This window comes from Augochlora pura, chromosome 7 (assembly GCF_028453695.1).
Source record: "Augochlora pura isolate Apur16 chromosome 7, APUR_v2.2.1, whole genome shotgun sequence".
NCBI lineage: Eukaryota > Metazoa > Arthropoda > Insecta > Hymenoptera > Halictidae > Augochlora > Augochlora pura.
Window position 1 is genome coordinate 38,053,407 of NC_135778.1, and position 23,711 is coordinate 38,077,117.

The window sequence follows — 23,711 nt, forward strand, 5'->3', positions numbered from 1 at the left end:
AACATTTTTCATTTTGAGCAAGCAAAGACGTTGACAGAGTCAGCTTTTCAACGCATAGAAGTCTCTCGTACCGCACCGCGGAGATCTTGCCATCTTTGTAAAATAATAAACGCTTCTAAAATAAACAATCAAACTAGCTAATTCAAAAATAACGATGCTGCATTCTCAGCTAAAATTAAGCATTCGAAGAGTACACTTAGATGTAAATCTAGCGTTAATAAAAATAAATCTATAATCAAAGCATATTATATGTTTGCAATATATAATATACTGAAATATAAAAAAGTTTTCATTAAAAAGAAAAATAATTTTTTCACCATGATTATGCGAAAAGTGTAGGTTCTAGAAACCCCCCTCTTATGCGGCGTTCACACTGCTGCTCGCGAAAACATCGAGCGCTGTCTAGGAACAGTCCGTCAGCTTCTTGCAGACTGTTCGCTCCAGTGTGGACCCGGCATTAGGTGTTTACGTGACAGTTCGAGCCTCAGGAGTTCTAGAGGTAATGGGAAGGTAGGTGTAGCTTTATATGGGGGTCAGAAATGCCCTTAAAACGAAGTGAACCGTTATTGCACCATTCGATAACTTGTCAAGAGAAGGCATTTTATGCGAACTTCGAATCCTTCACCTTGACCGGAAGAGCGGTTACAAGAACATGCAATGCTACTGGCTTTTGGTCCATAATTCTTGAAAATTTACCTGACAAAAAATCGTCAATAAAAAGACACAAAAATCGTACTAACAAAAGAATTTAAATTTCCATCGATTCAAAAAATATCAATATTCATATCAATCAAAAAATATTCATATTATAAATTATGTATGAAATCTTTATCACAAATCCGACTCGTTGCTACAGTGCTACTGGTTATATTGATGAAAAATAAAAATTCTTGAATTCCTGACAAACTGAATAGACGAAACGCAGAAATGCATCAATGCGACGGAATGAAATTGTTCTATACAATAAATATTTGTTCCTGATATCGATCGTAAATGATTTGAGCACAACATTCGCTAGAAACTCGTTTCACGCTAGATCGTCTGCCATCCTGGCAACCAGATATACTACTCTGTACTCTATTCTTATGGAGCAAGGATAAACGAGGGTTGAAAACCACCCCCGAGATCCACGTGATCGGGGTTGCGTCCCTTCGGAGGGTGCAACGTAAGAGGGTGACGTGGACTTGCTCAAGGTCGCACGTGGCTCGCCTAGAGGGATATTTTTTCTCTAGGTAGTATCGAGGGTGTATAATTTTTGTAGTATTGTTCCCATTCGGTTACAGGACTCTGCCGACAAAACGGCCCCGATACTCTGCGACAAAAATAAAATTTCCCCCCGGTCACACGTGTGTTTTCACCCGCGGACCCACGCGCGCGCGCGCGCGCGCGCTCGCGACACCAGCCGCTTGTTTTGCAAGTTGCTGGATAAGTTCATGGTAACGAGCATTACCGTTCGAATCGTCGAATTCGAATCGTGATTCCGGTTATCCTTCCTCGTAATAGTCGCCCTAATGGTAGCTCTGTCTGGACGCTCTGCGCGCTGCCGTTGGAACCCCGGCGAAGTTTCGAGGAAGGAGAAAGGAGCAACGAGGAGGATGCGCAGGAGTAGTCGACCGAACGGAAGCCACGACGAAGAAGGGAGCTGGAGAAAGGGTGAAGAGAGGGAGAGAGAGAGAGAGAGAGGGTGGCGAACGGCGGATAAGAGAGTCTCTTTGTGTGTTCGTGTACAACGGAGGGATGAAAGCGGAGGATGAAAAAGTCAGGGGACAGATGGCCCTTTCAGACAATGAGAAACTTCGGAGATAAGGGGAATACAAGCGAGAACCCGAAGGGGGAGAGAGAAAGAGCAGCGGGGAAAGGGTTGACAGGAGAAAGAAAAGGAGGCAAAACTGCTTTTTTGAGACAGCCAACGACGGAGAGGGATGTCATGAACGATGGGGCGCCAGAGACGGAGAACGGCAACGGCGGAGTAGAAGAAAGAGACGGAAAAAAGATCGACAGAGACGGACGGAGAGCAAAGAGGAAATACGGAAAATGGATGAGTCAGATGCGGAATGGACTCTACGGTCGATCTTTTAACACTCTTAATGATCCAGCCACGTGCTATACTGCGAATAATATGTCCGAAATTGTTACAGTAACGTTCGGACACATTTTTCAACGGCTGAACTTATATCCAGCGAACGACACATACTATCGCGATGTTAATTACAGATTCCACACGGATTTAATGTTCCTGCACACGAAACGCTGCTCAGCCACTTTTTCGTCTATCGCTTGGGAAATACCTTTCTCTTTTTACCGGTCCCAGGAATCTACTAGCACGAAAAGAAATAGAAAAGCAGAGACAGAACGCGGCGAATAAAAAAAAGAAAAGAAAAAAGAAAAGAGGAGACAGAGAAAGCAAGAATTGAAAAGAAAACGCCAGAATGTTGCTTCTATTGCTTTTCGGTGTACACACACGGTAGATACGGTGCATCGCGCGAGCGCAAAAGCATGATCCGCGGGAATTACAATCGATTCAAATGTGGAAGGTTTTTACGCAAGCAAGCCAAAGAGAGAAAAATGTAGGAGAAAATCGACCAACCCAGCGTTCCGTCTCTCTTTTTCCATCCGCTTCGCTGGTGTCGTCTGTCCTTCTCTTTCCTTGTTCCCCTCTCTTCTTGGTCATATTAAAGAAACAGGATGTGCGGAGCGGGCAGAGGAACGAGGAAGAGAGTAGGGAGAGAAAGGCAAGAGGGTTGCGAGCGGAAAAGACCGGCGCGAGGGAGGAAGGAAGGGGGAACGAAGGCGAAGCAGGAGACGCCGACGATGGCAACGGCAACGACGACGACGACGACGACGACGACGACGAGGAGGAGGAGGAGGAGGGCAGCGACGGCGATGAACGAGCGAGCGGAGGAGGCGGTGGAGAAGAAGGAAGAGGTGGTGGAGGCAGACGCGCAGATTGAGATGGAGGCGGTGGCGGGGGTGGAAGCGGAGGCGGAGGTGGAGTTGATGGTGGAGGTGGAGGTGACGAAGGAGACGGGCGAGGAAGGGGAGCATGGGAAGGAGGCAGAAAGGAGAAGGAAAAGGTGGGCAGAGGCAGATCGAAACACAAGAAAGAAAGAAGCGAGGTTAGGGTGGTAGACAGGATGCTACGGGGGAAGTCAGAGGATGAAGGGAGGAACACGCCGGGACGAGGAGGTCGAGCGAGGCAAGAAAAATTTCTTGCCTTGTCTCCTTTCACTCCTCTTCCGTTGTGTTTCTCTCGTCTGTCTGTCCGTTCCTTTTCCCTTCGTCTTCTTTTTTTCCCAATCTTTTGCTTTTCACGGTGCGCACGAAACATGCTCGCGGACGATTACGAACGACGAAGGGGAAGGGAAAAGGAACGGGGGAACTTGCGGGAACGAAGGAGAATTGTAAGGAAAGAGGAGAAGCTGTTTCGGGTTTGTTTCTGTGTGAGTCAGACCCCGGGGCATTCGAGAAGATAGAAACCGAAAAAGAGTATAAGAGAAGGGACGGAAGAAAAAGAGAGATCGGAGGAAAAAGAAAGAGAAAAAAAAGGGAGGAGAACTCTCCGAGAGAACGGCAAGCCCGAAACGAGGACAAAGAGAAAATGACAAAGGCGAGAGGGGCGTTCGATTCGATTGGAAAGGCAGGCAGAGAGGCCTCTTTCCTTTTACCAGCGTTTTCTCCGTATTATGCTCCGTACTTTCCGTTGTTCCTATGCGCGCGTGTTCCGAGTTACATACACGTACACAGCCGCGCGAGGACATTCGCGCTCGCGCGCGCGCGCTCTCTCTCTCTCCCCGTCTCTCTCTCTCTCTCTCGTTTTCTCCCTCTCTTCTGCACACGTATACGTGAAGCAGTATAGCCTATCTAGAGAAATATACATTCACCCGCGTTCTCTTTCTTTTCTGTCTTCCTTTGCGTCCATTACCTTTCATTCCCTCTCTGTCTCCGTCTCTGTTCTTAGCACTTGTACGCGACTTTTTCTATTCCTCTCTCTCTCCCTTCGTCCCTCCCTCTCCCCCACCCAACCCATCCTTCTACCGTCCTCTCTTGTGCCACCTCAATTACTATACGAGGTTTCACGTTATGTGGCTCTATGCTTTTGCGGCGAGAGGGCAGCTTTATACGTGGGTGAACGGGAAAATGTCTTTTGAAACCTTTCTAGGTCGCTCTCGATCGCCCCACTGTCAGTCATATATACGCGATTCCGCTCCCGGCTCTCGAGAAAATCGCCGATCGCGTCACGGTTTTCTTTCAAGAATACCGCCGTATGGGATCACAATTAAAATCCTGCCGCGCTTCGCGGATCCCTTACGTGTTATATCGTCGTCGGACACTGTCATCGACATTGCCCTCGAACGACAAGGTACGCAGAGGCGAATGACGTATCTCTCCGCCGTTCGCCGTTGTTTTCTTATTCCGCGGCGACGTTCCTCGGCGTACCGCTACACCCGATTACAAAGATTACGATACGTCAACATGTCGAGAAGGAAGAATTTTGCCCGTAACGTTTGATAACGTTATCGATGGTTTAAGGATGATTCAAACGTTTTTATCTTTCTTACAGCCGGTCGTCCTCCGGAACACAATCCTTGAGTCATTCTAAGGAAAAAAGTATAGAGAGAAGAGAGGAGGGAGACACGGAGAGGCGATGGAAGGGATAGAGAGCGCGGTTAAAGAGAGGGAGAACTAGAGAAGAGAAGCGAAGCGAAGCGAAGAGACGGGAAGAGAAGAGCTGAGAAGAGAAGGGTAGGGAAGGGAAGGGAAGGGAAGAGAAGGGAAGAGAAAAGATGCAGTTCTCTCGATGGTTACGAACACGGCAAGGCCGAGAGAAGGAACAGTAAAATTGTGGAGAATGTGTACGCGCCAACAGGGTGGCCTAGATTCAGTCAAGACCTGCTTTCTAGGCAGCATTTCTCTTTATCATCGGCACTGCGAGCACAATGTATAGGTAAACGTTGCTCGCTACCACGATCCCGGAGAAAATCTCAGGTGCACGAAACGTGCATGTCAGTCCTTTAATAATACTTGTATCGATGATTTAATAAATCACATGAATCTACGTCCGTAATTGTATGGCGTTCATAAATAGCGTCGTCAACTTTTGTCTTTTCTGTTTGTATTGGAACAACAGGCTCGACCCTCTTCCTTTTCCTTCTCCCCTACCTTTCTACGATCTCCGCGCGCAAGTACAGGAAAAAAAATCCTTTAAATAATTCATTGAACTTTATTTACCTTCGTTAATCGTGCAACGCTGTTAAACGAATCGAAAGCATTACTAGCGTAATTTCGATTAACCTGAACACCGAGAGAAGTTAACACCTTGACAAACTCGCGATAATCGACCTGCCAAAGTTATCGCAAGTTTCTGGAAAAAAAAACGAGCGGTCGATGGCAGTAATAAATATCTGGAAAAATGATCACGATATCATCGAAATTCTCGTGAATTCGATGCATGTACAGGTTGAAATGTATTTGTTGCGAGTGTCGTATGGCTCGTCCGTCAAGGAACCTGAATCGAGATACCGGTTATGTTTTCCTTTGTGTTTAGCTGTATAATACGCGGCGCAAACATTAAATAAGTGTTTCCTGCGCATACGTAATCGTTGATTATTGGACAGTTATCGTGCACGTGACCTACCGTAATCGGCGACAGCGTTTCGAACGTGCACGCGGCAAGTGTTCCAAATCCTCATGGTGGTGCCACGAGGCGCGCGTGGAGGGACGTTGTTTTAATCCGTCGGCTCCGTACGACAGGTCGTTAAACGTCGTAGATCATTGTCACGCACACCTACGCGAGTACGCACACGCGAACTGACCAGCTGTGCCGAGGGACACGGCGAACAGTCGAAAGTCAAAACAATACGTGCGAGCACGCGACCCGGAACGTCATTTCGCCAAGTTATTGGATTAACGAGATTTTTCGACGAAATTAATTGTCGCGAAATTCTTGGTACCCTCGTCAATTCGTTTCGCACACACCGGGACGAAAAGCTCGATAGTACAAGATTCGGTACAGTAACAAACGAACGAACGATAACCAGAACTGCGTCAAGACGATACCTGAATGACGACTGTGGAAACTGTGCACACTTTACGTACGATTTTCTGCGTTGCCGTTGCGAAATAGGCATTCGAGAATCGCGAGAACGCACCACGAAGCATCGTCGACGATAACAAGGTAAACTGTCGTTGCACTTACCTTACCATGACAACCTGGCGCTCGAATGAAATCACCGCTGGAGCAAAAGTCCGGCTGATTCTTGGCAACTTTGTGCCAAGGCCCGCGGTAGACACTCACTTTTGCTGCAGTTTTATGACACTCGATGTGTGTAGATACAAAGACCGTGGGAGAGAGAGAGAGGGAGGGATAGATAGAGAAAGAAAAGAGCACACGCACGGTAAACCAACAAGACGCCTCCTCGCGAACAATCCTCACGCGGAACGCGTATTCACGCGGTGACACACGGGGACAATTGTCAGTCGTCGCGTAAAGCACGTACCGCGCTGACGACTGGCAGCTGTCACTCTCTCGGTTCGCCCGTGAAAACGTCGCGGCACGAAGTGGCGTAGCGAATCAAGGAGAGAGACGGACAAGCGGAAGGAGAAGGAGAAAGAGAAAGACATAAATGCACACTAGGGGGCACCGTGATGGCGGCGGACGGCCCGTGTTCCGTTGCGGACGGTGGCGCAAAGCGATTAAGCGATTTTGTTGTGGACCCCGATTCTTCCCTTCGTCGGCTCTCTCTTCCCGGCTTTCCACTTCTCCCGCGCCGCCTTTCGCCTCTCCCGCCTGTCGCTACGGCTGCGCTACGCGGTAAACGCGCCCCTCAACGGAAATCTGCTTTTCTCCCCTCCACGCAGACCCGTGAACCCCTACCTCCACGAATTGCTGTGATGTTAGACCGGCAAAAATCAGGATTGTATCAACTTTTATCGGTTTACAGCCTGCCAACCTTTTACCATGAAAACAGTCTAACCTAAAAACGAGGACGTGTTGACATTCTTGTGGCGCAAGGCCTGTCAACATTGTCAGCTACGTTGTTGTCTCTTATATCTCACGATACGATTTCGAATTCTGTCATGAAACGTGACAAAAGCACGATTGTATCTAACTTATTTGCTTTCGACATATGTAAACAATAGTTTTTTCATTGACTTACGGATTCACTACGTGATAAAAGACATTGATCGTTGTTTCCAGTCAATACGTTTGTATATGCGTCAGAATGCCGCGCAAAAATAGTCACTAGGTTCCAAAAGTCAGTCGACGACCCTGCACTAGACAGCCGTTCTCTTTGCCCCACTACTCACCTCGATGCGCAGAAGGTTGATTTTAATTTTCTGCGCCGCGTCTCCCCTCAAGGGGTACACTGTTTCCGTGCATCCCCGGTTATCCCCTCGCAGAGCGGGTCGATCGTTAACGCGTAGCACCGCACGGCCATTGTGTAAAAAGAAGCCACGACGCTCGGTTAGTGCACGCTGAGGACGGGACGGTGTAGTTTTTCCAAGTTTTCCTCTTGTGATATTTAGACTGTGCCAATATAGGTAAGTACCACACGTTTTTCGTACGTCAAGCTTGCGTTTAAGATGTTAGCACTTAGATTAACTATTTCCATTGCTGTCGCGAAAACTCTGTGGAAAATCAGGTCGCCCCGCTTACCAACAGTGACGCGGTTTTGTCATCTTAAATGCGTGATTTCGTGAGGTGCTATAATATAAAAGATGCTCGATATTATGCCGGATTTGCATGTTTTGAACAAATCGGTTGGTCTTTTCACTGAAATAGTTCAGATTTCCCGAGCTTTTTTTGGAAAGTTTTCGCCATTTTGCCTTAGCCAAGTCCGCAGAGTCGGCCATTACGTACGCGTGCCAGGTTGCGGTCCAGGGCCGGTTAATGACGTTGAAGACGCTTTACACATTTTCACGATCAATTTTTTGATCGTGCGTTTCTTTACATAGATTTTTATAATCAACGTCGCTTTTTCTCAAAATAAGAGAAACACGCCTTGATATATGTGATATCATCTTATACATAATTACAACTATGATATATTTATTATTACATTTTTCGCAATTACGCTGGGAATTCTAACCTAGTTTATACTGGTATACTAGATAAACGTACTAGTATTTCACAGTTCTTCTAATATTTATAGAATTTTAGATCTAGTTTTATTTTTCATTTTTAGTGGTATTATCGTAACGCTATTCTTCAATCATAATTGATAGTGTATTATTATTACTTTCTCGTAACGTTAAATTTCTCGTTAAAATATCGAGAGCAACTTATTATATATGACGAAAATCGGAAAGTTCGCGTTTATTCTGTTAGCGTCCTCTAGTTGCAATTTCCAATCACGGCGAGATGATCCTAGCTTTCGGGAGTAGAGCGCATGCTCGATAGTTTCCTTCGTTTTTTCTTCTCTCGTGCCCTCTTCCGGGGAAGCCTGCGCTCTCTGACGGTCGGCGTACGGGCAAGCCAGCAGGCGTTGCGCTACGCCATTGTTGAAAAGGGCAGCGCTCGAGGCGCACGCCGAGCTTGGACGCTTACGCAGTTTTTCACTTTTCATCGATCCTGTTGCTGTGATATTAGATTGTTTTATACCCCATATTAGGTGAGTGTTACCACACGTAGACTAGTTACTAGTAGAATCTGTGATTTCTTGCCGATACTGTTGAGAAAACTCCGGAAAATCTTAAGGTGGGGTGACATGGCGCGGGCGGATCCTCTCTCTGTATATTACTGAGAAAACATCATCTTCGCCTTGTTAACATCCGTGCGAATTTTCCCGATGAAGTAAGGCGTTTGCGATTTTCGTGCGTTTGTCCAGACGATACTTTAACGGGAAGTTTGAATATTAACGATGCATGGGTTTCGATCGATATACTTTTCCTTGCGAGCTTTTCTTCTATCGCCATTTTGTCCGGGCGCGACCTCGTAGACGGCCATATTGCGATCCACGTCTCCTCTCCTCTCGTGGTTTCCGGGGGCGGTGCGAAGAAAGTGCATCGTTCTTTTTCGCCGGTCGGTAGATGCCATTGGAAAAATTATCTGTCGCTAACTTGTTTTTGTTTCGCGCACACGTTGCTCGGCGCCATCTGACGTAACATTCAATACAAGATAACAATATAAATAGATTACGCAATCGCGCGTAAGCAATGAATGCTGCTCGTTTTATTTCGTATTAATCTTTACCACACTTATACTTGTATTATCGTTTCTCCCCCACCCATGTTTGAAACTTACGCGTTGCGCATGTGAGGCGAGTAATCGATTTTCCATTTTATTGCGCGTCAATGATGTAAACCCTGGTGACGTAAACTATATTATACTTAGCCCTGTTCGACGAACTTGATATAATTTCGAAATGTTTTACAATCTCAATGAATTTTAAACATTTACATAAACATTTCTTTACACGGTACAATAGACTGCGTCATAGTTGAGGAATAAATTTACGCGTTAAAGCATCAATGGATTCGAAATTGTATTTTCACTATATCTTTGATCGAGTCAATCGCTCTTTAATAGAAACGTCGATCATACGTTTGACTTTCTCGAAGTATTATATAGAAAATATTGTACTTGTTGACCGTGTCTCGGTCACTATATTCGTTCTCGTTAGTCAAATTCGTTATCATCTTGTAATCGCACGCTTCCGATTTATCGTGAGAAAATCTTTTCGTAAGTTCGAGTCTCATCGTTAGGGTACCGGAGAATCCAGCAGACGCCCCTGAATTCCAGGGCCTCGAGCTAGTGCGCAAATCGAGTGCGCAGCTCGGGCGCAGCTGCGCATGCGTGGTGCTTGCGCGTCCTCCTGCATCATCCCCACCAAGTCGCCCATTACCGTTATGAGGACACGCACAAAGGAAAAGGCCAGAAGACCGATTCGACCGACGCGCTTGCATCGTACGGCCATTTTGGAAGCTTCGGTGCTTCCTTGCGGAGCTTTCGCCGCGGTTGCATATCGATCCGCGAAATTAGAGAAAATTTGTCAGTTCCGTGGTGCAATTTCGTATCATCCGTCTGGATGTACGCGTTAATAGGCCGCAGGATAGTTAGATAGCATTAGGCACGGTCGATATCGAACGACAGCCGGGGTCTTGTGCTTCTTTGCTCATCGTCACGGGTTCTTTTCTGATTGTTCAGAAACGAGGGAAACCACACAAAATGGAAGACGACCAGCAGTTCTGTTTGAGGTGGAACAACCACCAAAGCACACTAATCCAAAATTTCGACACACTTCTCGAAAGCGGGACGCTGGTCGACTGCACCCTGGCGGCGGAGGGGAAATACTTAAAGGCCCATAAAGTAGTTCTCTCCGCATGCAGTCCCTATTTTGAGGTAAGTCAATTTTTGATGTATTTTGATCATTGCATTCTCTACCGAAATTGACAGTACACTAACTTTTGACACATCATATCTTTTGCGGATCTGATACGCTAGTTTCAGTTTTCTTTCTTGTAATCAATTGTATAGTATTCGATTCAGACAAAAAATGTCTTCTATAATTGGTAAATCGTCCCTTGCATAGAACATTCGAGATAAAATAAAAAAAGTGAATGAATACAAAATCTGGTAGGTCTACGTGCTTTTCTCCCTTTTGAACGTTGTACTGGCTAAAAGCATAGCAAGGGATTTCGTATCTGTACTGGAATCGAATTGGAGGAAAAGGGGAACCTGAAATTGAAACAAGATGGCTGCCTTTGTTGAACGTTGCCTGGGCTGAAGCCTGAGAGGGGCAAGGGGAAATGAAAGCCCAAACCCCCTCCTGGTTCCTCGTGATCAATACAGAGAAAGCAAGATGGCTGATTTCCAGGGCACTTGCCCTGGGATTTTACCCTGTTGTGGGTGGGGGTGCTCGAGAAGGCAGCCACTGCCTCATCATTTTGAACATAGAATTAAATTCATTAATATTATTTTACATTGAACATTTAATTTGTCTGAATGGAGAGATACTTTGAAAATCTTTTTTTTTTTATTGCAATTAACATTCGATAGTAGCCATTCAGTTTATTTACGTTTAGTGTACTGTCGCTACAAAGGATTTTTTTTTAATTATTCGAGTAATTATTTATGACATTTTAAGCAACAAAAAAATTTTGATATTCACGATTGATACCATCCATAGTTACACTCTTATGTTTTTATTACAGGGCCTCCTCAGCGAACACTATGATAAACATCCCGTCTTCATACTCAAAGATGTTAAGTTTAAAGAATTAAAAGCGATGATGGACTACATGTACAGGGGAGAAGTAAACATCTCCCAAGACCAATTGGCGGCGCTTCTAAAAGCTGCTGAGTCTCTACAAATAAAAGGTTTATCGGAGAGTAAAACGGGTGGTAGCAGTAAGACGGACACTAGGCAACAAAAGGTCGTTCCACAAGCAATGGCAGCGTCGTTAGACATTCCACACGCGTCTTCCGGGCTAACAATAGAAAAAAATAAAGTTCCTAGGCAGGGTATGGCACAAGGTTCCGTAGGGGACCTGCCTGAAGACTCGGCCAGTCCCCAAGTACCTAAGGGTCTCTCCTCGAGGTAAGAATATATACACGATTTGTTCGATCTAACGTAGTCTGTTAGAACTTCCTTGATATTAAATTCAATGTTTTGTTACAGAGAGGGCTCCCAAAGTCCAATATCGAGGAAAAGAAAAAGATTTAGAAGAAGAAGCGTCGGTGAAGATAATTCGTTGGAAAATCATGAGTCAAATTCAAGTGATATGCCTCAGCAAATGGGTGTCCCTGCACTTGGTATCGCTCCGGTCGCAGACGAAAAGACGCACGCAGACCCCACGGACTCACTTGGCAGATCAGCGTTAATGACGCAGCTGACGAAACCTGCGGACGAAATGCTACAGGTAATTGACGACGAATTCCTCATCGATTCCTTCGGCTCTGCACCAACGTATAATGGAAACTGTTGCTTCTTTATTAAACTGTTTCTTTCGCTCGTTGGAAGAATAAAGAGAGTCGCACTATATCCTTCTATTTGTTAATCCCTTTTTGATCCTATAGAGTGGAAACAGTGTGATACATTATCTTCTTCTCAGTTGCATTTCTTTGTGCGTTGCCGATCAGCGAGCAATAATAGAACAGTACCGCTAATTGTTGGCTTTTTTCGCAGCTGCCACACGAAAAGCCCGAGCCAAATGATAGTCTCATCGAGCCAAAGTCTGAATATCTCGAAGACCCGGAGGAGAGCGTCGAAGACCTGACGCTCGATGACGACATGAATGACCTCAGTGAAATGGATGGCGATAACAACAGAGCTGGACCGTCTCACGACCCCTCCCAACACCCTGGTAAGTTTGAACATGTTTGTATCTTGAACGGTAATCTATTGTTTCGTTAAGTAGCGGAATACAGGGTATATTCGCGAAAGAAGCGCCCAGAGCGTGATAAATTCAAGTTTGCCCATACATGAGAATTTATAGAAAAAAGTTCCACCGTGCCTGTGAACAAAAATTCTGCGGCGGGATTCTGTATGACGCGGTAGTAACACTTCCATCCAAAAGAACCCTTTGGATCGAAGCAAAGCTCCGAATTATTTTTCTACCGACAATGAGGAGATCGCGCTTTTCACGACGGTCCAAATTTGTCATGTCCATTGATGATACGCAGGAAAGTGAAATAATCAAACTAGAAAGTAAAAAGAAGTCAAAGAATATCGATTGGGGGGAGAGGGGCACTGATTCGTTGTGTTGAATCGGTGGCTCGATAGCTTGATCTCGCGGTCGTTTATTTGTTTGTTAAGTGTTAAAACGGGTCGTGCGATGATCGGCCGACACTAGTTTGGGTTTCCTCGTTGCAGGTGGGGGGGCGGGAGCGCGGTCTCTGTCGAGAGGGAATTGGGGTGGTGGTGGCGGTGGTGCCGTCTGGGCGTCCCATTTCCTCGAATGTAAAAAAGCCCCGAATACGAGGCGGCCACGCCCAGACGCTGACGTAGGCGCGTTGCTTAAATCGCTGGAGAACAAACATGGGAGAAAGTATAGTTTAGACTCGGTTAAAATGTCCCTGGAAGCAATATTGCAGCAGGGGGTTAGCACCACACAGGCATCAGAGATGTACGGCATTAATCGCTCGACCCTGCAGTTCTATTTGAAAAAGTTGAACGTCAGCAGGAGGAGATGGAAACAGCCTAGTAACCTGATCCAGCCTAGGCAGGCTTAGTGTGTGCACGCCCTGCTGAAAGTAGTTTGCGTAACCAATGTTCAATGTTTCGAGATTCGCCGGCGAGAAAATGCCCATTAATCGATTTAAAGAGAAAAAGCAAAAAAAAAAACAAAATACCAAAAAAAAGAAAGAAAGAAAACAAAACAGATTGATACAACGACTTGTTCAGCTGCATCGTTTCCAAGTTTTCGATACGTGTTTATCTATTTTCTCTCGTTTCCCCCTGGTGGAGAAAACGTATTTCCTTTTTTGATACGATTGCGATTGCCGATAACCGATAGTCGATAGTATTATCCCCTTCTCGTCTCATAATCGCTTCGCTCCAATTGTCGGGAATCGGTAAGCAACATCGCGGAGAGTATACCCTTGGCTGCAGCGTCTGTATATCATCATAGGTTTCTGCGAACAAGTCGGTACGAAATTGCTCAGTCGTTCTAAACTTTTCCTTTTTCTACTTAATTTAAAATGGGCAGTTCTTTGTACTGCGTGCTCCGACGTATACAGGGTTTGAAAGTTCAGTTTTTGAAGCTTTAGAACCGTAATGGTAAAAAAGTATATATTTATAAGTTTAATTCTTGTTGGATACATGAAGTCTATATGTGCTTACATTCTGTGTATGGCTAAGAGTAATATATTTTATCGGTCGTATTTACTTGTGCTCCGGATGAGCCGTGTTTACCCAATTTTCATCGAACTCCGCTCAGCGAGTTTTCAAACGTACGATCACCAGCGGTGTACAAAAAAAAAGTGACAACTAATCAGTATTATCTCTCTGTTCTAAGTGTTAAACAGTAGGATCGATCGAATTTAGGAAAAAGCATTCGAGGCATGTAAAGTGTTCGACGTATGTTTGTATGCGTGTAGACGGCGGTGTATGTACGGCTGCGAATAATAGGAATTTAAGGTATTCCGTGTTTATCTGCTAAATATTATTCTCTCGCGAAGAATAGCCAGCAGGTATAATCGAAGGATATGTACCTTGTATAACAATGTCTCGGGTTTTCGTCGTTTCTGTAAGCAAAAAAGCAAAAACAACAAAAATAACGTAACTAAATACTGGATAATGTGTAACACTTCTGAACGCGACGATATACACCCTGTATTTCACTACTTCTCTCGAATTGTCCAAGGATCCGAAGGTATTTTTGTTCTCGTCCCGACGAGAATAAATTGCGAATAAAGTATTATCTACCCCTTATACTGAGATGACAAATTTCGACTTACTTATTCGCCTGTATTTAGCGATTTGGTTCTTTTTTTTTTCTTCTCTTTTACCCAGCACATAACGGTGTTACGAGTACGGTTGTTTTTGTTTCATTAGCAGGTATAGGCGCGTGGCACGTTACTGGAGATCGAAGTAACGCGGGAGGAGTTGTGGGCTCAGTGGCAGGAGCTCCGGGATCGACGGACGAAGTTTTTCTTGCAGCCCAGGAGGCCGCCCAGGCCCACCGCGACTCTCAAGGTAGGCTCCCCACACCATTTTTCATCAGGCTCCTGCTCGCCGTAACAATAGGCACTCGACATTGGCGCAAGCTCACTGGAGCGAGCACACACACGAGTCTTCCAAGATTGCACTTAACAGCAAACGTCAAAAATCGAGACACGAAAGATCTTATTTCGAAATAGACGGGGACATGTGCACGGGAATGTGTTCGTTTTGAGCAACAAAAATCTATACGGATGTTCAATCATGGAATTCGGAGAAAGAGACGGAAACAAATGACGATGAGATCGTAGCTTTTTAACGATACAACGACGCATTACCATGATCGGTTCCCCGTGACAAAAACAAGTATATCTCTACCAGCCATAAAGTGAGAAGTGCCCATTGCGCAGGCGTGACAGGACTTATTTTTTTTGTTTTTTTCACTGTAGAATAACGTGGTTCAACCTAGATGCCGGTACATTCAAGAGTAGCACGGTCTCTGAAAGAGCTTTTCACATTCTATGAATAGGGCATGTAGCTTTCCGTTCATTTCTAAGTTTCTTATTATCTTTTCGTCTTATATACATATATATTTTTTTTTGTTAGTTTTCGTTTTCTGTTTTATGTTCGCGATATCGGGCCGCGAGGTTGACGAAGGAAAGACACCGCCACGAAAATTTGCGAAGGCTCTTTTTACGGTCGGGGATCTCTTGCTTCGGCCGTCCTTTTTTCGTTATCGCGCGTTCTCCCGCGTCGTATCGATCACGCCCGCAATTTTCCACCCGTTTTTCCAATCGTGGCTGGTCTTTATCGTTTAGCCTCGGGACGTGATATTGCGACCTCTCTCTCCTCTGCAAGGAAAAAGTCGACCGTGCGGGCGGACGAAGCTCCTCCGCCGCCGACCACCGACCCAAGGAAACACGAGACACGTCTTTTTCTCTTCGTTTATCGCGTCGCCGTATCTCACGACAAATATTTTTCGGTATCTTGGATCGGTATATATCTAGGAATAACAAATACAGATGGAGAGAGAGAGAGAGAGGGGGAGGGAGAGAAAGAAAGAAAGGGTGGGTACAAATAGAGAGAGAGAGAGAGCTACGAATTAATTCGGAATAGAAACATTTCGGGTAAACGTAACAAGAATGAGCATTCGCGAGAACTTTAAACACACTCCGCGGTAGCTTAGCGTGCTAACATTTATTTGAGCAGTAACATGTTTACGGTTTAGAAGATAATTATATCACTTCCGAGTTGGAAAATACGATTATCGATTGTATGGTAGGCAGGTCTCTCGATGGTGTCTTCTCCTTCCTGTAGAATTCACATGTAATTTTAGTGCCGAACAAACGAGTTTACCCTTTGCACTTCAGTAGTCTCGAGATCCGCATCTGCCTATAAAACACCGTCGTTAATATAACAATAATCTTACAGTTAATAACGTACAATTTTCGAACGTTCCGCTTTGCGGTTGTCATTTTTCTAATTCGTTGAGAACTGATTTCACTTGAATCGAGTGCAAAGGGTTAGGCGATTCGAAACAATAAGGTTGAAATGTCTCTTCGGGTCGAGAAGCACATAGTAGGAAGTACCCGCGTGTCGTCGCGGATACGGGACCGCGTTGTTGCTATGAGAAATTCAAGCCACAGAGTAACACGAGAGCTTGAGAAAAGGATATAACGGCGTGTACAAGAGCGAGAGCCAATCGGTCGACCGGCCGGCCTGTGCCGGCGTGTCCTAGTTTTCATTTCTACTTTGGAAGCCGCTCTTTCGAGAAATTGGATCGTGACGGCACGCTCGCTCGCGCGCGCGCGATATCGCGCGGTCGAAACTGCGCGGCGTGACGCGCGGCGCGCATCGCACGCAAATCGTATCGATTATGAGAAAAAGTCCGCGCGGCAACCGCTCGTTCGCAATGTCGGTCCCCCGCGTCTCTCGCGTTCCCCGGGAAACGAAGGAAAAGAAGGAAAGAAAATGAGGCGAAGATACAATGCGGCGCGCTCGCGCGCATACCGTTTGCATAATTCATATCGCGCGACACAGTTACGCCGGCCGAGCATCGCAGAAAACGTGGTCGAAACGTCTATTAGAATTTCCGAAGCAGATTATTTCCATCGTGGTGCGATACGAGAGGTTATCGGTAAAATGTGTGCGCGATCGTATGTGTGTCCGTGTTGTTCTGAACCGCGCGTCTGTTTGTTCGCGCGAACCGCGCGCGCGCGCGCGCTCGGGTTTCTTAAGTTTGGCGCGAACGCGAAGCACACAAGCGGATTCGGACCGAGTTTGTTCCCACGGAAACCCGGCGGCCTTGAGCTCGATAGGCTCACCGAGAGACAAGTATAATTGCGACGAATAGAGAGATGCGCTCGCGGGTCCGAGCCGACGGTCGTGTTAGGTCGGGAAAAATGCCCGGCGGTCAATTTATTCTCGTAGTAGCCGCGAGAATGAAAGATATTATCTAGCGAGAAACCGCGCGCGCGGCAAGAGATGGCTGTCGCTTCTCGTTTGCGGCAGCTTGTAGGTGAGGCAGATAATTTCGAAGTCATCGACCCAGATTCGCGGTAGCCTCTATAATCGTGGTTCGTTGAACCCCGACGATACGAAGTTCAACTATTCCGCGACAATTTTAATGCGAGCTGACGCTCCTCGATCGGTTCGGTTTCATTAGGCCGTTCGTTAATATAACCGATTATAGAGACGGTTCGGTAAACAAAGTCCGGAATTCAGGACCGCGAAAGACAGAGAGAGAGAGAGAGAAAAGAGAGGCGGGCACAACAGCTGTCGCTTCCTCGAATCCGGTGCATCTGCTGGCGCAACTGTGCAGCTGTCGTTGGCAGATGCAACCTGAGCTTTGCGGTTCGACGTCGAGAAACTTCGATGGCAACAGGCTCGATAGCTTCTCTCGTAGCAGAAACGCGCTGTGTCGAGTTGACGAGGAACAGATAGGAATGAGAGGGAAGAGACGCCTAGAGAGACCTTTCGAGCTGGTTTGAGGGACAATCTGTAAGGGAAAAACCGGGGGGGTATTCGACGCGCGCGTTGTTTCGTTTTTTAAAAGCATAGAGTTTTAGGACCAACGATCTCCGGAAAAGGTGATCCAACGCGGGAAACACAAGGTAATATCGGAGAGAGAGGAGCGACCTCTCCGTCAATGCTAGTCCTACCGCATATTCATGATTTCGCAATCTAGTTGTCGTTCGTAAAGCAGTATCGTGTTACGACGTTACAATACGTTTTATCCGACTTCTTTATTATCTGCTTTTTATTTTCTCTCGGTGTTCGCGGATCAATGAACAAACAGTTTCTCCAGCGGAAGAGAGAATTACGTATTTCCTACAATTTTTTTTTTTTTTTTTGGAAAAAGAGAGAAGAATTTTGACAAAGTGCTCGCATTGATGGGGATGGTCGTTGTTTTCACCGTCAGAGACTTGTTACCTTGAATCGATTGCTCGAGCGTTCTCATTAAAATTTACAAAACACCTCTTTGAGCGAAACTCAAATCTATGCTCCATTGTCTGAACACGTTCCGTGCCGTCGTCCAAATCGTAAATTATCCATCGTTAAATTACAGTCCATTTCACGGATATTAGGAGCACGCGGGAAACACATTATTATATTCTTTTACTGAGAAATGAGCGAGTACTAAATAATTTTTCTGCACATTGTCGGAGCAACTGAAAAATGCAAATTCGGATACCGTGAGACCATTAATCGAGACCGGAATTTATTTCTCACATAGGCCGAGTAACTTAACCTTTGTCGTTTCTATACAAGTTCAAGAAGGATGAATTATCGCGTGAATTATAGTTGATTAATGAAGTGAATTTTGTATTGGCTATTATTCGATTGAGTAACCGGAAAGAAGCGTTGCTCGCGGCATGGAACGTGTTGACCAGTCTAGCCTTTTTTTTTCATTTATTTATTTCTTGACGTTCTAAACGAAAAAGAAAGCAGGCAAGCCTCGAGGAATGTACAGATTCATTCTTGCCTTGCCATTGGTACGCTCTCTCGTAAACACGTAAGCGCGAAGGCACCATTGTTGTCGGCTTCGTTTCGGGTTTATCATGGCGAAAACGTTGAATCGCGCGATCCCCGCGGATTACTTCGGACTTCGCAAGAACGTGTATGTGACGTACACATAGACGCACGCACGCATAGCAAAAATTTGGTTGAACAATGAAATCTGTTCCCGCACGGTGGTAACGAGAAACTAAAGCCGGTGTTGCGCCACGTTATTTGCAGTACGTAGAAGATTCTCTTATAAATGTCGTTGTGTATACAAATATACGAACCGGTGGGAAAGGTAAAGGCGGCTGCCACGACGACGGCTGCCCGAGGGCTGGCCGGGTTTGGCTTCGAAATCTCCCGGAATACCGCGATCCTACGGAGCCACTGTGCCCTTCGGGCATCCTCGGCGTACCGCATCCGTCTCTGCTTCGATAGCCGGAGGGCAACCTTCGTATCCTAATGGCAAAAAAACAGAAAGACAAAAAAAAAAGGAAAGGAACAACCCATTGTAGTCGTTTACGTGTTTTTTTTGTCGAGGGAAGGGTAATTGTAAAAGATATTACAAACCATGGATTGAAACATTTGAGTGTCCAGTCGCGTGCCTTGAGGAGAAGAGAAGAGAGAGAGAAAAACATAAAGAAAGAGAGAGAGATACGGACAAGACGTAAAACCAACGCTTGCGCTCGCTGTTAGAACAACTTTCTTTTTTCCTTTTTTTCCACTACTTTTTTTTTTAAATATTTCTAGAGTAAGGTCATCAGGGTATGTCGCGATCTTTTGTTGCACGGCGGAAACGCTCCGACATATATACTCATTCTCGTTCTACGCCTGTACCTATTTTTCCTCTGCCTCTCATACTCTACAATACTACTCTCCGAACGGCGGACGCTTCTTCCGTGTCTAACAGGCGAGAGCACGGTCGATGGTTATACGTCTGTCGATCGCGTGACCAAATATACTTAGAACGAACATCTTCTCTCTCGGGAATTGCTTTAGAAACGAACGATCTCGAGAGAACGTCGTCTCCCCGCCTCGAGATTCATTTAGCCACGTTTTCTCTTTCTCCTCCCGGTAATTGTTCTCTTGTCGGACTCGTATTAAATTTTGCTGCCGGTTTCCTGGACAGACGAAAGATATCTCTACTTGTCGAGACAAAAAAAGCACGTGTGTCATTTGGTAGTCGCGGCTCGTGTGACACGCGCGTGCACGTATCTCACCGTCCGCGTGTTCCACGCGATCCACGTGTACACGCGTGTCACGCGTGCTCTTCAAACGCGTACCAAAAAAAAAAAACAATCAATATATATATATATACGCATATATATATGTATACCCAGATTGTATATGTATATATATATATGATACGATGTGTGATATATCAACATACTTTTTCTTTGTCCATCCGTGTATGCGTACACTCGATAGTTTTTAATCCATTGCGTTGTGCCATTTTTTGCGTAATTCGTCTTGCATGCCACGCTTCCTTCGGTAGTGTAATTTACGACTCTTTAACTCTGCGGAGGTGAGCGAGCGCGGTGCGTTCTCGTCACAGTACTCGCGAAAAAGTGCCCATCTTTTTGCGTGTTCTGCCTAAAAGAAAGAATATATCAACGTGTTTCATTATCCTAGGGTAGTTCTCACACACGTTACACCTCTACATACAAGCACACACAAGCATTTTAATACAGAGGACATGCGCAGGCATGTATGGTGGTGGTGCTCGTTCTATGAAAACACATGCTAAAACACCTTACATACACGTTACACAGGCGCGCACACACACACACATACAATACAAAAGAACACGCTACCTTTTCTACCATTTTTTTCTTATATATATACATTTTGTTCAATAATACTCCCTCTTTCACTACGAATACGAGGCGTACGCGCTTGCACACATTCCAATATTTATATATATATTTTTTTAACTAACCCATGTGTACATAACTCGCTTCTTTGTTTGTAACGCATATAAACATCAAATATTTGATTAACCCGATTTTATATATACATGTACACAAACGCTGTTTCACACGTGTCCTTTAACGTGCGCCGCTTTACACGCCCGTATTCCGCGCACGCGAGTGCGCGCGCATACATGCTTGTGTACGGTGATGCGTATGTCGATGGAATTCCGTGGAACGAGTGCGTGTTTTAACGAGGTGTATTTATACATGCCGCAAGAGTATGTATAAATGGACGTATACGGGTATCTATGTATATTCATTTTGTATACATACATACATACGAGAGAGTGACACACGCATCAATTTATATACACTTCTCTACATCGATTCATGAATATGTATAAATATATATTTATATATACATTTATTTATATATATATATTTATATGTATATGGTCGTTTATATTTACCATTGCGTATGAAGAACATACAATTATTGTCAGTGCTCTGCTCATGGTATTGTACTTTTTTCGCATTTCGATTCTCGTTGTTGTACCATACCATGTTCACTTTTCACATGTTCTGTACGTACTTTTTTTGTCACATCGTTTTACCTCCCAAGTGTTTAGGCGATAATTCACGAAGAGAGAGAGAATCCGAGAAGAAACAAATGGAGGCGATGAACCGGGCGAGATATCACGATCGAGCGATTTCTCGATCGGCGATGCTCACCGTGTTCAAGTTCCATGGGCAAAGAAGAGAGAAGAGAAACGAAACGCCGACCAATGGCGCCTTTTACGCGTTGGTCTCGGCTCCGCGGAAATCAATTTCGTGTGCTCGTCAGCCATTTTGCTGCGAGGACACCGCATCCGTTCTGCAAGTTTTCCAAGCCGCGATTTCTCCGTCTTTGAAGCACGAGGTCGGAGACTCGTGTTTCCCGGTTCACGGTGATTTTTTTTTACCGTCCGGACGAATCGGCCGTTTTTGGTCGATTTGTTGCGGGACGGTTTGTTATCGAAAGATGACCGCACGACAGAAGATTTCTCGGAAGAAGAGGCGTCGCAACGTGTAAGGTAATATGCAAGAAGATGCTGAAACGGTAAATAGGTAAAGAGGTAAAGAGGTAATGGTATAAGAATGGTAACGATGGTAAAAAGAACTGTAACAAAATGGTAACGATGGTAAGACTGGTATTATCGAAAAATTGACTTTACGTGAACGCACGCGTTCCGTAATTTTCCAATTACGTTAATTATGTTTTTCATTTTCTATGTTGTATACACTTGACCTGTTTACATAACGTTTGTATGGTAATGTGTATGTATGAGTGCGAAGTTTCAACGGGAGTATTGCGAGCGAAGTCTCAGATGTCTCGAACCCAAGTGGACAGTCTAGTTTATGGTAAGCGGATTAGGTGTCCCTTGGATCGAGAGTAGAACGCTTCTCTTTGCAATTAATCTTGTTCGAGTGTTGTTGGCGTCGAATGAATGCGAACTCTCTTTTCCAAGAGAATGAATTGTGCAATTCTATTGTCATCCGAGCGAACGAGTTTATGACTAAATGTCGCTGTATTTTTTATTTGAAATATTTTCCAATTGTCCAAGGTGTGTTCTCTTCGGATTTCGGCCGAGGAGAACTCAAGCTGCCGATTCATTTTTCGTCCAACTTTTTCCTCGCATTCACGAAATTCCAAAAATATGATTCTCGCTGTCAAGTTCGAAGTTTGTTCCCGTTTAATTCTTCGTATTTTAGGAATCATATTTGAGAAATTCTGTAAATGTTCGAGTCAACGCGACCCGCGATTTTCTTATCGTGCTTATCGATACGCTTGAACAAAGTTTTGCGCGATCTCATGCTGTCTTCTCTATGTCGTCGACATTATTTCGAGACCGTGATTTCGCGCCATTCATTGTTCTGTTAGTATCGATCAGCTATCGATGATTCGTGTGATCATTTTCGACAGATTACTGTCGACGAAGAAAGAAGAGACGCCTGGGATCCATGAAGAACGAAGAACAAGGATTTTCATGGTTCTTTACCTTTCATTGTTTAATGAGAGGTAAATTGGTAAGCGATTAGAGGAGAGTTTTGAACGAAACTTCATGTCTTTTTTTGGAGTTTCGATCTGTGACTTCGCCTCTGTATTTGTCAAGGGTTTTGGTAAGAACAAGAGCGGACAACGATTTCAATTTCACGAAATGTATCGAATTTTTGGTACTTTTCAATTGTAAATGCAAAGTGTGATAGAAAATTCTGTACTCGAAGTTCGTAATTTTTCGACTTCGAGCGCAGCGTTGAACGAGAAGAAGTTCGAAGAGTCATCGTGGGATTTCGCTACTTACGTCATTATTATTATTATAATAACAATGACAAAATGGTACAGTATTGGTAAATATTTTCTATCATTAAGCTAAGATTTATAGATTAAGATACATCCCTTGATTTGTACCATTTTTGAAATTGTGTTTTTTCGTATGTTAAGAGTTTTATTTCTATGTTTCATATTTTCAGGATTTCGTCTTTCAAATTGTTTATTTTTACCTAGCGTTTTTACATTGCCAATTATTTACCGATTATCGATGACTGTTTGATTTGTGTTCGATCATGCCAACCGTGACAATTTGCGACTCTTTCACGCCTTCGCAGACATTTGCAAGTTGCGTGCATCGTTTCGTTTGAAATATTTATCTGTGCAATCTAGATTGTAAGGCTGATTTTATTTCCAGGAATTTGACAATTTTTTTTTGTAATTCTACCAGCGTCTCTCTCATTACTGATTGTTTGATTATCACGTGACAAGCATGGTTTGTTACGTTCTGGAAAATATTTTCACATACGTTTAGTACTTTTTACCGTCGACGATTGCGATATCGCTTCGGCGTTGTTTAGCGTCGTCGTCGAAAAGATCGTAATATTTTCGATCATTTTCAAGACAGTTTATTTCGACGAAAAACCTGGCTTTATCCGAGTGACGTTTTATCGAGAACTCGATGGTTCGAGTTTTTCGAAAAACAATGTTCAGTGCACAGAGAAGAAAATATAGTGTTTGTTTGCTTCGAGTGCGATCCATTTAAAGAATGGTAAAAAGATTAAAAAAGGTAATTTACGTAAGTATATTATCTTGCGTGTTGTATCGGCACGCGAGATGCCTTCAATTTTATTTTACTTGATACAGACAAGTTACAAGCATGAA

General features: G+C 44.6%; 3 protein-coding genes across 17 annotated transcripts in view; 2 read left to right on the top strand and 1 right to left on the bottom strand.

Moving 5' to 3' along the window:
• Positions 1-6,761, bottom strand: part of Psq (pipsqueak) — a 34,556-nt gene extending 27,795 nt beyond the window's left edge. The window contains exon 1 of one of the 2 annotated variants that reach the window (XM_078185080.1): positions 6,202-6,761. Coding sequence is in view for 1 of the 2 variants with exons in the window: in XM_078185079.1 (XP_078041205.1) it covers positions 6,197-6,204 (8 nt within the window). In the remaining variant the exon portion in view is untranslated. Of the gene's footprint in view, positions 1-6,196 lie in introns of both variants that reach the window. The other variant, XM_078185079.1, reaches the window with a different exon arrangement.
• On the top strand, positions 2,884-5,016 carry LOC144473329 (uncharacterized). The gene is made up of 2 exons (XM_078187114.1): positions 2,884-3,074; positions 4,674-5,016. The coding sequence occupies exons 1-2, from the start codon at positions 2,884-2,886 to the stop codon at positions 5,014-5,016; spliced, it is 534 nt and encodes a 177-aa protein (XP_078043240.1).
• Positions 6,762-7,382: 621 nt separating the features above from the next.
• Positions 7,383-23,711, top strand: part of LOC144473355 (uncharacterized) — a 175,760-nt gene continuing 159,431 nt past the window's right edge. For 12 of the 14 annotated variants that reach the window (XR_013494551.1, XR_013494552.1, XM_078187154.1 and 9 more), the window contains exons 1-6: positions 7,383-7,542; positions 10,148-10,342; positions 11,155-11,540; positions 11,622-11,862; positions 12,129-12,306; positions 14,499-14,639. Coding sequence is in view for 12 of the 14 variants with exons in the window: in XM_078187154.1 (XP_078043280.1) it covers positions 10,169-10,342; positions 11,155-11,540; positions 11,622-11,862; positions 12,129-12,306; positions 14,499-14,639 (1,120 nt within the window). In the remaining 2 variants the exon portion in view is untranslated. Of the gene's footprint in view, positions 7,543-8,449; positions 8,613-10,147; positions 10,343-11,154; positions 11,541-11,621; positions 11,863-12,128; positions 12,307-14,498; positions 14,640-23,711 lie in introns of those variants that run through there. The other 2 variants (XM_078187153.1, XM_078187151.1) reach the window with 2 other exon arrangements.

Excerpts from the sequence above, each read along its gene's own strand:
- LOC144473329 (XM_078187114.1), top strand. The coding sequence starts at position 2,884 with ATGAACGAGCGAGCGGAGGAGGCGGTGGAGAAGAAGGAAGAGGTGGTG. Across the intron at positions 3,075-4,673 it reads GCAGAAAGGAGAAGGAAAAG|AGAGGGAGAACTAGAGAAGA; the intron begins GTGGGCAGAGGC and ends GCGCGGTTAAAG.